Source organism: Lagenorhynchus albirostris, chromosome 11 (assembly GCF_949774975.1).
Source record: "Lagenorhynchus albirostris chromosome 11, mLagAlb1.1, whole genome shotgun sequence".
Classification (NCBI taxonomy): domain Eukaryota; kingdom Metazoa; phylum Chordata; class Mammalia; order Artiodactyla; family Delphinidae; genus Lagenorhynchus; species Lagenorhynchus albirostris.
In genome coordinates this window covers 72,975,717-72,991,565 of record NC_083105.1, presented here as the reverse complement: position 1 = coordinate 72,991,565, position 15,849 = coordinate 72,975,717, and the positions used below count along the sequence as shown (strand labels likewise).

The 15,849-nt window shown below is 34.6% G+C and overlaps 1 protein-coding gene across 5 annotated transcripts in view; it reads right to left on the bottom strand.

The window, feature by feature from the left end:
- Window positions 1–15,849, bottom strand: part of KIF21A (kinesin family member 21A) — a 159,147-nt gene that overhangs the window by 18,024 nt on the left and 125,274 nt on the right. For 3 of the 5 annotated variants that reach the window (XM_060166544.1, XM_060166545.1, XM_060166546.1), the window contains 7 exons: window positions 12,254–12,314; window positions 11,825–11,879; window positions 9,354–9,565; window positions 6,969–7,076; window positions 5,227–5,355; window positions 2,790–2,828; window positions 2,110–2,124 (listed from right to left, as the gene is read on the bottom strand). In XM_060166544.1, coding sequence (XP_060022527.1) covers window positions 2,110–2,124; window positions 2,790–2,828; window positions 5,227–5,355; window positions 6,969–7,076; window positions 9,354–9,565; window positions 11,825–11,879; window positions 12,254–12,314 — 619 coding nt within the window. The remainder of the gene's footprint in view (window positions 1–2,109; window positions 2,125–2,789; window positions 2,829–5,226; window positions 5,356–6,968; window positions 7,077–9,353; window positions 9,566–11,824; window positions 11,880–12,253; window positions 12,315–15,849) is intronic. The other 2 variants (XM_060166549.1, XM_060166548.1) reach the window with 1 other exon arrangement.

Here is a 15,849-nt window from a genome sequence, read left to right as displayed (position 1 = left end):
TATGCTAACACATATATATGGAATTTAAGAAAAAAAAAAATGTCATGAAAAACCTAGGGGTAAAGCAGGAATAAAGACGCAGACCTCTTAGAGAACGGACTTGAGGTTATGGGGAGGGGGAAGGGTGAGCTGTGACAGGGCGAGAGAGAGTCATGGGCATATATACACTAACAAACGCAGTAAGGTAGATAGCTAGTGGGAAGCAGCCGCATGGCACAGGGATATTGGCTCGGTGCTTTGTGACAGCCTGGAGGGGTGGGATGGGGAGGGTGGGAGGGAGGGAGACGCAACAGGGAAGACATATGGGAACATATGTTTATGTATGACTGATTCACTTTGTTATAAAGCAGAAACTAACACACCATTGTAAAGCAGTTATACCCCAATAAAGATGTAAAAAAAAAAAAAAATTTTAAAGTGCTAAAAAAAAAAATATTCATTGGATAAAATTTAAACATAAAATTTAAGTTGAAGATAGAATAGAACGCTCCAAGTAGGAAAGCAGCTTAATTAGATTTTAAAAGCTAAAGAAATTTGTTTATTGAATACAAGATCAATGGATCAACAATTTATGATTCTTCTACCAACACTTTCAATGACATGTGCAACAGAAGTAAGTATTTCAGGAGAAAGAAAGCAATAGAGCTACTATATTCTGCCAAGGCCACATCTGGAATGAGGCTGAGTTCCAGTTGCCACATTTTAAAAACAGCTTTGAAAAATCAGAGATTTTCCAAAACAGTGGAAGCAGAAAGAAGGATCTGCAGACTATATCATATTAGGAACAGATGAATCTAAAACTATTGAGCTGATAAGAGAACCTTCATCGGAGAGAGCATACAAAAGCACAGTTAAATAGCTGAATATTTAAAGAGCTGGCACATACACACAAAAAAGGTATACTGGATTAAATCTAGCATAGCTCAAGAGGGCTGATGACAGACCAATGAATAAAAACTTAAAGGAGGTAAATTAGGCTTAGGATTTAAAAAAAAAAAACTTTATTTTTGGGATTTAGTTATAATGATTTCAAAAAGTGAAGGGAGTTCCCCATTACCAGAAATAAGACCAGGAATTGTTACCACGTGGGTGTATAATTACAAAATCCAAAGTATTATTTGCATTCACACATCAATTTGAGATTCTTGAAATTAATGCTCAGTAACTTGTTGGCAATGTAAGAACTTAACCAGATTAAAACTGAAATGGTAGCAAAACCTCCTCAAAAGTCTAAAACTGTCATTCTAAATCCTATCACTATTATGTGGGGTTTATAGCTATGAACTGAAGCCATCAAATTATAACTATTGCTTCAAATGCTGAAAAGTTATGATCTAATGCATAGTCAATTGCTGCTCTTCTAAAACATTAAATATATATGTATGTATATTCTAACAACCTGATTATAAAGAAAAGAATTAATGTTAATAACCTAAGAGCTGTTTTGATCTGCATTTAATGACACAAATCATCCTAAGAAAAAAGCTAAACAGTACCCTTGGTTATTTAGCACTTGGTTATTTAGCACTATGTCTCCAAAAGAGTTCCTTCCTTCAGATTACTATCTTTATCCTAAGAATCTATTAATGTTTCCTGATGATATAATGTGCAACACAATTCTGTCATGTCAAAGGTTGTAATATTACAAAAGTGAATATTTGCCTTCAGTAACTTATGTATGGCATAGCCCTAGAGACCAGGATGTCTCTTTTTCATTCTTATGTGTTTTATTTATTCAGATTTCTGAAGAAAAATAATTTCAACATTAAATATAGCATCATATTTATTAGATACTGAAAGATACTCTCAAATATTCAGAATGTTAGAGTTAATATTTTATAGAGATTACCTTATACAAAAGGTAACAGAAAAAGTACAGAAATTGGAAACATAAACCCATGGTATTTCTTTCTCTATTAAAATTAATCTATCCACATTCTGAAGTATATAAATCAACTTTAAAATAGTTTAAGTTAAGTTTAAATATTGCAAACTTATACAACAGATCTGATGTGAAGGGAAAAAATGCTTATTTCTGATCCATGCAAAACCAGTAAAGTCTTGTAATACTGTGAATAAGATTAATTTCCTCTCCCTTCCCCTGCCTACCTTCTGGAGGATCTACTGATGATCAGGAAAATGGCCATAAAACATGGGAAAGAAGTGCAAAGAGAGAGGAGACAAACTGATTAGTGGGAAGAGGAAATGAAAGGAAAAAAAAGAAATTAGGGGTCCAAAAAACCCATAAACATGAAAAAAATGCCACATTGTTATTTGAAAAACAGCATCTACCAGTTAAAACAATTTATTATGTTTTTAAAATTCTTTTACTTTCTGTATCTTTCTATATTTTAGGTACCATAGCATCCTTTTTTCCCCTAGTATACCTTTTTTTAAAATCACAAATCCTGCCATAAACTTTTTATTTAAAATTGATAAATCAACATGAAAAAATACCTTATTCACTTCCCATGCCTTGAGGTGGAAAAACCCATTGAGGAGCAAACCTTTACATTAATTTTCAAAGAACTTAATTTCTTTAAAGAAAAGTTTTAGGTTATAGACAGAATACAAATAGCACAAATTTTAATGCTATCATATAAAAAAGTTTACCACTACTTTGAAAGGTATGATCACAAAAATATATTAAAATTAATGTTTAAAAACATCAGTGCATTTATATGGTTTACAAGTTATGAATGCAACAAAAATGAGATTTGTTTAAAGTGTCTAGGAAGGCATTTTAGAACATCAATGAAATGCCAGAACGTAGGAAAGAGAGAAAGTACCTGTGTACCTCCGACAGAGAGGAATCACTTTCATCAGACCTACAGTGAAAGAGTTAGAATTATGAGGGAAAAGAATACAGATGTCAACAGGTAAAGACACTGAGATTGAACTGATTCAACAGTATGAATAACAGAAATACAGCAAACATTTCCTTTACAGTGCCCTGCTTTTCTATTTGCACTGGATATCAGCAAATTCAGTGACAGCTAAATTAGTTAAAATTTTGTGCTTATGTTTTCTACCAAGATTTGGGGGGAAAAACTTTCTATTACTGATCCACAGAACCCATCTATCCTCACTTTCTAAAATGTAGGCCCTGAAGAGGAAAAACATCAAGCAAGTGAAATACATCACTTCAAGACTCTATTTAATTTGACTAGTACTAGAAAAAATTTTCAGTTTCAGTAGTCATTAATGAACTTTATTCCTCTTGATAATTACTTTAGATTTAGACTCTCATGTGGAAGTTGCACAAATACATTATATGTTTGCATGGAAAGCAAATCATTCAAAATTTAATAACCTTTGTGTTTTTTTTTTTTTTTTTTTTGCGGTACGCGGGACTCTCACCGCCACAGCCTCTCCCATTGCGGAGCACAGGCTCCGGATGCACAGGCTCAGCGGTCGTGGCTCACGGGCCCAGCCGCTCTGCGGCATGTGGGATCTTCCCGGACCGGGGCACGAACCCGTGTTCCCTGCATCGGCAGGTGGACTCTCAACCACTGCGCCACCAGGGAAGCCCCAACCTGTGATTTTAATTCATCTCAAAAACATGGAGCTCTTCTGATTAGGCAGTCCCTCAGTAATAGTTGGGAGGTTTTACTGGGATTTTAAATACAGGTGAGGCACTCCTGTCAGCCTTAACCGGAAACCTCCAGGACTGACAATAAGTCTGGTTATCGTGAAAATCTATTTAGCTTGTATTATTATACAATATCCTTGGGAAGAATGAGGATAGAGTGAGTGCTGGCATATTATGTAATCAGAAACAATGTGTGGGACCTACTTCTAGCTGGTGAAATATGCTAGACTCAAAAAGGAGCCCAAAGAAAGTCATTAAAAAGGTAGGTGAGTTTTTTGAAAGTGTAGTCAGTTATTCCAAGTTTTAGTTTATAGAGACTACAACAGAGTCAAATGATTGGTAGGTAGCTCATAAACTATTTCAGTAAAAAGTATGGAACTATAATTAGATTGTCAAGATTATCAAAAGACCAAGAGAAAAATTTTATGACTGTGAATGCAAGGGAGACAAAATTTAGTAATTCTTCATCATTGCTAGTGAAAATGGACTTCCTAAAGACATTCTTAATGTTCTTCTACTCTTTCTCAATTAAATGAGAGGTATGATTTAACAATGTTCAAGAGTCTTTTTTAAAATATATTTAAAAAAAATACCTATCTAGATCATTTGAAAGGACATGTCATCTGATTAAACTATATTAAAACCTAATTTTAATATAGTTTAATCTAACTGATTAAACTATATTAAAATCTAATCAAAAATGTTATCCATAAATTAAGCAGATTAAAGAATCTTTCAAAATGATGGTGTGTCTCTCTAAGTCTATAGAGCCATTTAGCATGATCTAAACATGCCAGACAGATCTTAAACAATACCCTGTAAATTTCAGAAATCGTTGATATATACAGGGAGATTATAGCATAGAAAACAAAGAACTGGTGTGGGATACTGAATATCAAGTACATATACTATCCAAAATGTTATCATTCAAAATCAAAGCAGACAAGTCAGTTAATAAACACCTTATGGCAACACTGTTAGTATGAAATTCTTGCAAGAGAGATTCTGGCTCAGTGTGGGAATATTTTTTCACTTCAAATTTAATGAAAATTATATTTTCCATACCCCTCCAACTTCTCTTCCCCAACAACCCACCCTGAGTTCTACCCCCTCCACCCATAAAGGTACTCTTCTATCCCAAGAATACAATTACTCAAGTTTTGTGGTGGATTTGTAGAACAACCAAATGATAACAACATGTTACACATATGGCAATGCTTTTGTAAGCTGTTATATCCACCAAAGGTAAAATAATTTGCCTCTTTTCAATGCAGGCTGTCTGGATTAGAGGCTTTTATAGGCTCAATGAAGCTGAAAAATCCCAAGAAATTTAACTTCAAGTGGTCTCAAAGATTTTTCAATTCCAATTTACTTGTAGAAGAAAAGGTAAGACAAGTGCTCAGTATAGCAATGCAAATCTATAGCAGGGAATAATGTTCAGCAGGAAAATTAATTTCTCTAATTTTGTCTATATGGTTCATTTCCCATTGGAAAAACACATGAAATATGGCAAGAGTTCACAAGTCAGACTCCATCTCCCATACAGAGAGAAGGCTAAATGTTTTCTACAGACTGTATTGAAAGGTTCAGAATATTATAATGAATAATTGGGGCTCTTTTACATAATGACTTACTTATCCTGCTGAACTGATGTGTTTCCCTGAGAAACAGTAAGACGATTAAAAACATTCAGTTCATTACGGGGCCGGCTTGGTGGGGAAGAAGGAGGTGAAAGACTAGCCTCTGAGGTTCCAGAATCTGAGCTACAAGAAAAAAAGAACATTAAATAGGTGGCTTTAATTGGCTTTGATTTGTTAGAAATGTTGTAAGAAACATGTTTTTTTTATAAAAGCTTTTCATTATACAATTCCTTCCTTGCTTCCTTTCTTCCTCTGTTCCTTTTTTATAAGATAAAATGCACTCTGAACAATTTAATTAAAAATTTTTTCCACTGATATTGGCTCGGTGCTTTGTGACAGCCTGGAGGGGTGGGATAGGGAGGGTGGGAGGGAGGGAGACGCAAGAGGGAAGACATATGGGAACATATGTATAACTGATTCACTTTGTTATAAAGCAGAAACTAACACACCATTGTAAAGCAATTATACCCCAATAAAGATGTTAAAAAAAAAAAAATTTTTTTCCACTGAATCTTGTTACATTGGCCACAAGATGGCACTAAAGAAAAAGTTCTGTCTGCTAAAATCTAAAGTCAGTATAAATAAAGCAAGCCAAATTTAAAATTATACAATTTTAGAGTTGAGAGCAAGTTGTTCACTTTATAGATGAGGAGACAGACCCTGAGAGTTTAAGAGGAATTTGCCTATTCAATTGATTCATTCATTTATTTTTAAATTACTTATTTGCTCCATCCCCTATCTCCTACTTATTCTTAAGACATTCGATTCAGTAGAAACAGGTAAATTACATCTTTAAATACAGAAAACAAGGATGATTAGAAGAGCAACCTCCATGACATTCACGTCAGCTAAACCAGTGGTCAAAGTAGAGAGTGTGCATGGTGGTACAAGGGAGGAGGATGGTATAAGATCATCCACTTGGGTACAGAAAACATATGAAAACTTCTTTCATAATTATTTTTATGTTAAAGAAATTGTCTTTACCAATACTTAAATATAGATTAGCATTGATATTCCTACTCAAGAGCATGTCAGAGATCTACCTGCTATATGCAGCTCCTTAGGAGACCTGAGGGAGATCTCAGTGTGCCACAGGGTAGAAAGGTAACAGTGGCTCTAACCCATTTATAACTTTCTGTGTGTTGTGGTGTTGCAATTTACAAATGTCCACGTAAGTGGACCATCAGATTATATTGTGTACTATTAAGTAAACTAACCCTCACAAAACACACAAATAGCTTTTAAACTATTTCAACAAAAAAAACAATTAAGGATAATACCAATTTAAACATAAAAGAACAGCAAGAAAATGGCACAAGTCACACATCTTCTAACACTAGATTTTTGTTAACCATTTTAAAGAGGTGAAATCAATGTCAGTTTTATCAGATGACAGTCAAAATTAATTTCAAAACTTTCTAGAAGACTATCTGTAGTTTTAATAAACTTCTCCTGAAAGGTATATTAACTCCAAAATGATATGCACAAATAATTGAAAAATAAATCAGACTATATGAATGGGGACAAGTGCTCAAATTTATTAACAAGTATGTGTTAACAAGAAAGTTAGACTACTTATACAAGCCAACAGCACACTTGATTGTCTTGATTAGTCAAATCAGTCACAATCCCAGAGTCAGTCTGAATATGGAAAATAATTTCACTATTGTGCTTTAGCATCTAAGTGCATCAGACATTTTATACAATCTAGTAGATAAAAAGCATGGGTAACTTACTGTTTTTGTTCCTTGGCCTTTGATTTTTCCCCTTTCTCATATGCCTTTCTCCTTGTTACAGGGGAAGGCTCTGGTAACTTTTTTTCTGATACAGATGACTGTCTGGAACTAAGAGAGAGAAAGGTTCTATAATCATCTAATTTTAAATATATACGTATAACTTTGGCAGATACTCAACCTAAATATTTAATAGATTAATAACTGGAACTTGAGAAAGATTATTTGGAAATAAGAAATAGAACTAGGACAGGAAAATATCACATGAGTTATTTTAATTAATGGGAGCTTGATAACTATATATTTAATTTTTAAATTGGCAATTTTGTCAAATACATACATGCCCATTATCTTTGAATGTAAACATCAATGCTATACTGCCAAATAGCTAAAATAATTTTTTAATTTTAAACATTAAGTGTTTAAGTTTGATTAGAATTGCTTCAGTTGAAGAAAAATTGTCTTTATAGTCTTGCAAGAACAAAAATATTAGAATATCAGAATATGAGAAACAATGAGACTTAATGAATTAATACTTACACAGTCACAAAAGAATACTACAGGTAATCACAAAAAACTACAATCATTTTACTTAACTAGTATTTAAGTATTAGTTAGCTATATCTATTTTAGTACTAAAAATATTTTTGTTTTATTATAGACTTTAAATGTTCAATAGTGGCTATGTAATTAATAATTTAAGACTATGATTGTTGTGTACAGTGGTAATGAATTTTAATTGAAAAAACTGAATTTTTTGCTATCCTTGACTAGCTTTATTAATAAGGAAAAAAACCACTAAGGAATTAGCAAGCAGGATCCCCAGAATGGGCTTACAGTGATTCTTATTTGAAAGTGAAAACTAAATATAATTAAACTTCACGTGCCTGATTTTTCTAATTACAGGAAATCACATTTTAGAAGTTCTGCATCATTTAAATCATAAGGCCCACTTGAGTAAATTCTTTTACTTTATGCAATGGAAGTCATGTAGTAATGGGATATAAGAGTTACTGCACCAAGCACATGACCAACTTTTAAATTTGTACAGAATTACACAAACATCTTAATTTATGAAAACTTAGATAATAAGTCATGTGAAGAGACAGTGTCTAAAAGACATTTTCTACAACCTGTCATGAATGATACATTTTTAAAATGAAAAACAAAAGGGCAAAAGGAAGGTATTACCTGAATTCTGGATTCCAGGTCATAGATTTAGTCTTGAAGTTCCAAAAGTCTCTATTCATCTGATAGACTAAATGCTGAACACATAGGAGTCTCTAAAATCTGTTCTCAGTTCTATATCACTACCTTCACCAAAAGCAATTCTTCCACTGTTATCTTACCAAAAAAGCACTGAAGCCATAAGCTATACTGGTTAGCAATCTCTAAGAGCAAATCTAATAGTTAATTACATAAGTCACCTCAAGCACATGCAAGATAGTTCTGTCATTAAAATTAATTTTGGAACTAAAGGTAGCAGATGGGCTTACTGAATGGAAGACAGTGAAAATATCTTTATAAGATGAAGAAAGTTATGGGAAACAGATGTTCAAATTAGGGTGGGGAGTATGACATACAGAGTCATATAGTATGAACCATTTTTTGGGCAATATTTCCCAATGCAATGATGTGTTCATTCAATAGATCATCTGCTAGATCACACGTGAGAGTTAGTTTGGAAAAAAGCCCACACACTGGCCTGTGTAGGGAAATCTTTGTTCTCAAGATAATAATGAAAAATTTTTAAATAAGATTTGTTTTGAATGGAATGTTTTTTGTTAAGATTATCATAGAGAGGAGAGGTAATATTTCCTCCTTCAAATCTTTAATAATACAATATTTATACTTTGTGTGTACACTCCCAGACGTGCAATGTGCTTCAAGGCAAAGAATTAGGAAAATTCAAAATGTATTATTTGTAACTGACATTTGTATTTTTCTTTAAAAGTGTCAGCAAAGGTTTACTATCTTGACCAGGCTCTTAGAACTAGGATATAATGTAATTTAGAGTAAATTTAAGAATCTTTAAAGCTTCTGTTTTATATAATGGTTTTATAGGTATAACTTTAATCTAGTTTAGGTGTTTCTAAATAAATTTTTTCTGTAATTCACAACTCAGCCTTTATAAAAATTATAATCTTTAAGAAAGACCCTAAAACTTAGAAATAAGACAAAGCAATTCAACAAAGAACATCTCATTTAAATTATTTTGAATGTCCAAAAATTAGGAGACACAACACCTAACAGAAATTACTTTGAAAACTAGAGATCTTATTTACATAAATTTTAAAAAATAGAAATAAGAAATTAGCAACATGCATTTTTTTTTTTTAAAAAAGAAAGCCAAAAGAAAGGAAGTTAGTGTAGCTGGGCCAGACTTACATGCTGCCTATCTTAGAAGGGAAGCCAGATGGGGGAGGGAGCTCTTTTTCCCTAGCAGAAGTACTTGTCTCTGTATTCATTCCAATCTCTTGCCCTTCTGCAACAGGTGTAAGAGGGCCAGGCAAGGAGCCATCTCCTGTACTAGTGTCTGAAGCTAGTTCACTGCTATCTGCATACAGCAATTCCATTTGAGTGGTGGTTCTCCTTCGGGCCTAGTCAGAGAATGGAAGGAAAAACAATCATGTGCAAATTTTCGCAGGGAAGATGACTAGGCGATATTTAATATTCATTTGAAATAGGTAAAACATTTAGCATGTCTTTTCCTAGCAAGTGTGTCAAACATAACATGTAAGATAGTGACAAGCCAGAGCTACAGCCAGATAAGACCTTTAGAGGCCGTAATAATAGCCAGCATTTCTGTTGGATGCCAGAAATTGTTATAAATACTTTACTATATTAGTATATAATATCATTATCCCAATCCACAAATGAGAGAACTGAGGCACAGAGAAGCTAAAAGTCCAAAGTCACACAGCTAGTAAGTGGCAAAGCCAGATTCAAAACCAGGCAATCTGCCTCCAATATTATTGTGCTATACTGCCATTCATCGCCAGCTCCCTCAACATATCATTAAAAAAAAAAAAAGAAAGAAAGAAAGAAGAAAGAAATTAAACCAAAAGATAGTTGCAGGGACATTCAACTAAATTCTGATGTTTCCCAGGCTTAGATGATTTATTTAATATAAATTTTAATTTCATTTTACTATCAATTTTTACATCTGTTTCTCCTTTTTTATGACCCTGCCCCCTGACGCTTTAACTGGGTGTTTAATCTGCCTGCTGGATATCTACCACCAGTCCATACCAGCTTTTGTCAGCATGGTGAGGCAGGTGAAGGTTATTTTCCTAGAATCTAAATTTACCATAAGCATTCCCTTCCATACTCCTGAAAAACCAATGGGACTACCTTGTTGTTAACGCTTAGAGTTGGCTGCTATCGCTAATGTATTAACAAATAATCAAGGTGTTTACCAGATTAGAAACCTCTAAAGGGCAGACAACCTGTTTTATTCAACTTTGTATCCCCTGCATTTAACATAGTGCTGGTAAATATCTATTTAAAATATATACTCAACTTCACTTTTTCAATGAGTGAAAAATAAATAATATGAGAACCTTTTAGGCATCTTTGCAGTTCAAAAGGAGTGGTAGATAATACCTGAAAACTTTTGGAAAGAGAAAGCCCTGCAGGTCAACCTTTTACCCTGTCAGTTCTCCCTACTGCAAATTGAGTCATTTTCTTGGGAATTCCGAGCCACGGTGGGTTTTATTAGGAGATGACCTTTAGGCTACCACTTCACATTTCTCTCTGGCTTTCACAAGGCCTGAAAGACCAAGTTACCTTAGGAGATTCTCTCCTCCACTTAAGACTGGATCCAAACTATACTCAAATGCTTTCTTTGAGTTTGGGTAACTTCTACTTAGTCACTTAGAATAATAAGACACAACCACATGTCACCAAGCCAGTACCTCAAGGACCATACATAAAGACTGGAGATGTTTTTCAGTTGGCTAGCCCAGTATTTTAAAGATAAGGAAATTCTCCATTAAAATCCATATTTAAAGCTTCTCTTTAAAAAGTTGAGGATCTGGTAGCCTTAGGCCCATATTCCATCATGGCAAAAATAAGCAGTAGTTGAGTGGTGGCTATTTGCTTTAGATGCAGCATGTCCACTTCAGGTAATCATAATAATCCCTATTAATTACCTTATATTCAGCCAAATTACTCATTTATATTACCTGGCTAACCACTGTGGGCCTTAAATCCATCCTGTCCATTAGCACAGTACTATTTTGAGTCCTGATTTCATCCATTCATTCAACAAATATTTACTAAGCACTACAAGAATTCTTTGTTTTCAAACATCTTAAGATAGTTAGTTAATTCATCTAGTACCAATGTTACCAACACTCAATCTGAAATAGACCATGTGTTTCTTACACATTTAACAGTATGTATCCTTTATTTTTTTAAGCTTCACAAATATACATTATAGCATCAATTTTCAATACAAAATGATGATTAAGAGTTGGCCTATTCAAACCACCTCAAGACACAGTTAAACAAAATAAATAAGGAATACTTGAGGACATACTAGAATGTTAAAATTTCAAAAATCTCCTGTCAATCTAAATTATTTTTAAGGATTGTTTTCCATAATCATATCTTATATAGTAGAAAAAGTACAAGAATACAGTAAATCACAAGTTTCACAAAGGAGCAATTTTTCAATATAAATTTTTTTCAAGGGGGAATATGATAAAGAACTAAATTTCTTACACATGAAATCTTTGGTAAAAGCATGCCTACTTGCTGACCTATTAAGAGTCAAACCTGAGGCCTATGTGATTAATAGTGACAATAAAGAACAGCAGAAAAAATGTTTACCTGGTATTTTCAATTCTCCTTACCTTGTTTTTAGGTTTCACTTCACCACAAAGCTTCATAAGGTCTGAAGAGAGTGAGCTATGTGCAAATAAGTGATTAACCACATGATTAAAAGGGAACTTATAGAAAACTGTATGTCCTCTAATGAGTACAAGTATGGAAAAAAATTTATATGCCTACAGACAACACAGAAAGACAATATTTAAAATCAAAATAAACTAATTAAAATAGTCCATTTTCCTTCCTTAAATATCCCAGTATTTTTATTTTAAAGTTTTTGATGGTTAAACATTACTTAGTTGGGCTTCCATATTACTGTTTCTAGTTCTCTTCCCTTAGCCATAAAATCCAAAATTATTTGTTTTATGGTAATTCTTTGATGCACAGGATAAAATTATTAAAAATATTACAGAAATAAGTCAAATCTATTAAGTTTCTAAAGCCTCTCTTACCTTCCTTCTGATCCTGGGCTGTTTAAAGGTACATCCTCATCAGTGCTGTCCTCTACATTTTCTAAAAAAATGTCCAAAATGTAAGTATTATCCACATGTCACAATTTGAATGATGACTGTAATCCCTATGCTATAATAAGCAACAGCCCAAGTTCTCTCAATATGGGCACTTTGGTTTTAGTAACTGAATCAAATTAGAAATGTAAAAAAATATTTCTAAGAAACTCCTTTGATTATATGCCCTAGGATGAGAAAAATATGTTCAAAATAGGAAAGCTATGAGTTGAATGATAAAACAGAACAGCATTCACAGGATGGAAATGAGATCATGTATTTATCAGAGTATGTAGAATTATTTATATATTTTTCAGAGTATGTATTTATCCCACACCATCCATTTATCCCATGTATGAAAAACCACTGAGTAAAACACAAGATTAAAGTAAATGCTGCATGCGCTCCCTTTAATGTACTGAGCCAACTTCAAAAACTACATAGGTATAAACATAGTTGTACTTTATCAGTATTCCAACTTATATATTTTCCTTTATTTTTATTTTTGTTTTCAAGTAGAGAGAGAGCATGTGTGTGTGTCAAGGTATTCAGGAGTTACATACCAGCATGCAGCTCATTCACATGTACATAAAGGACTAAAACTACGGGTTTCCATGCAACAGTTTTGTAGATAAATACAAACAAACCACTGCTATTTCAGAACAACTGTAGCACACTAATAAAAAGAGAGGAAAAAGCAAACATATAAAACTAGTAGGAAGTCAGTAAATAAAACAGCCACTGAAAGTAAATTATTTAAAATGTCAGTGAGCCCCTCACACAGGTGCAAGTTTTCAAAACTTATACATTTTATTATAAAGCCATTCCACAAAACTAAAGGCAATACTATCAACAATATATACGTTGGGGACTTCGCTCGTGGTCCAGTGGTAAAAAATCCACTTCCAATGCAGGGGATGTGGGTTCGATCCCTGGTCAGGCAACTAAGATCCCACATGCCGCAGGGCAACTAAGCCCTTGCGCCACAACTACCAAGCTCGCACGCCTCAACAAGAGAGCCCGCCTGCCGCAAACTATAGAGCTCATGTGCTCTGGAACCCATGCACCACAACTACAGAGCCCACGTGCCCTAGAGTCCGTGTGCCACAACTAGAGAGAAAAAACCCACACACCACAACTAGAAAAGCCCAGGCACCGCAACTAGAGAGAAGCCTGAGCAGACCGTGCACTGTAATGAAAAGATCACTTGTGCCTCAATAAGATCCTGTGTGCCGCAACTAAGACCCGATGCAGGCAAAAAATTAAGGAAAATAAATAAATAGAATATTTAAAAATAATTATATATATGTCAGTAAAAAATATACAGTATTCATCCCCCTTTAACTTTTACATTTATATCATACAGGTGGATTATGCTCATAAGTCAACTAATTCCTTTCTCAGATGCTCCCATTCTTCCTCACTGTTTAGCAGACACTTCGATAGAAATTCAGTAATACTTGATAGCATTATCTAAAATGGAGCCCATCTAGGACCCACACAAAGGGAGTTTACTTTCCGAAATGAGCAAAATGGTGGTCTTGAAGGCAATGTGTATCTCAAAGCCCACGCTTGCAGGCTGGAGGATGCGCTTCAAAGAAAGGATAATTGAGTGCTAAGGTGACTGAATTAGTCAATAACATAGAAAATGTAAAGAAATGACAAATCTAGTCTTTATTTTTCCATGTATAAAAGCAGGCTAAGATTGACTAGTAATTTTCTTGTAGGGAGTGATGAAACAAGTTAGTATATTAAACATCATATGAGTGCTCAGTAAAAGCTACTTAGCTCTTGCATATGCATATATGCCTTATTTAGAGATAATTACAGTTTGACATAACCAACCCAGCCAGAGGATACAACCCTCCACCCAGACATTCACCAAAATAGACACCTCTTCAGGACTGAGCTTTGTCTGTAGCACTACAGCCATCTGGGCAGCAGGACATGCCATCACCTCACTGCTCTACTCTCAACTCTAAGAACATAATTCCAGCCCAACACCAGCTTCTCTTCTCATCACTGAGCATTAAAGCTAAAAGCAGAGACTTAAAACTGCAAAATGCTTTAAAGTTCATACATATCGGTACACAGCTGCATAATCTCACATCACTAGAAGTTAACCAAACAGTTACTATTAAAGTCTTTTTTAAAGTTTATATAGGTATATAGATATGTATATATGTATGTATATGTGTCTGTGTATATATATATATATATATATATATGTATATATACATATATATATATATGTAGTGTATGGAAAAGAGTTAACATAGCAGCCCAGAGACTACTATCCTTAGAAAGGCCTCCTTGCAAGGTTGGATTTTGTCTGTCATCTGAAACTTGGCTCTCAGAGTATCCCTAGTCATCAGTTAACTAGTGAGGGAAGTTCATTATACCTAGAACATTTGTGCAAACAATATGGCTTATGCTGAGAACTCCTGCTTTCCTTCTGGAGTCTAAAATTCTCGTATATACTAGACAAAGCGTGCCTATGTGACTAGTTCCCAGTAAAAACCTCAGGTGCTGAGTGTCTAATGGACTTCCTTGGGTGTACACTATGCACACATGTTGTTGCATTTTCATTCCGGGGGAAAAGTGCATTCTGTGTGATGTTTCCTGGGAGGGAGAGAGCATAAGGCAGCCTGGACATGGATTCCTCCTGACTCCATCTGAGTCTTTTTCCTTTACAATCTTGTTGTGTATCCTTCCTACATTGCTCTCATGAATCTTTGCCATGAATACAACTATATACTGAGCCCCCTGAGTCTTCTAGCAAATCCCCAAACATAGGAGAAGATCTTAGGAACACCAACATAGGTAGGGAAAAAAGAAGGGGAAAATAAAGATGTTCTTCAAAGGCTACAACAATACAAGCCTATTAGCATGGAGTACTGGCCCTTGCTCCCCCTCTAGCCTTATATTCATCATCCTACACCACATACTTGTTGCTCCAGAGCACCAACCTGCTTGAAGTCCTCATTCATACAATATTTTGGCTAAATGTCCAACTTTTAACTTACTCCCTGCTCAGAGTGACTCTTCTGCCCAGCCCCTTTCCACCTTGTCTCTTGCCTGGCTAAATCTTTTTCTTCATTTATGTTTCAGCTCAAATTTCACCCCCTCCAGAAGGCCTCCATCAACTCCTCCATTCTTGTTGGGTAGCCCCATTCTGTGTTCCCATAATTCCCTGTACATATCTCAATCTCTGCCCTGTCTGCAATGTATCATAATCTGTTCATGGTCTGTCACCCTCAGCAAGGTATCAAGTCCATGAGGGCAAGATTCTGTGTCTTATTTATCTTTGAATCCCAGCACCCAGCCCAAAGTTGAGATAAATTGAAACTAAATAAATATTTTTTAAAGCAATGAATATGACCATCTAGTTTCTGTGTATTTAACTTCCATGTTTTTCTCCTTCCGTGCTTTTCTTCTAAGCACCTCTGGTCTAGATTATGGCCTTAGGGAAAATTTATGCCATGAGTCACAGGTTATATCAGCTGAATGTGTTTCCCCTCTCTGTTTTTGACCCTGCTTTA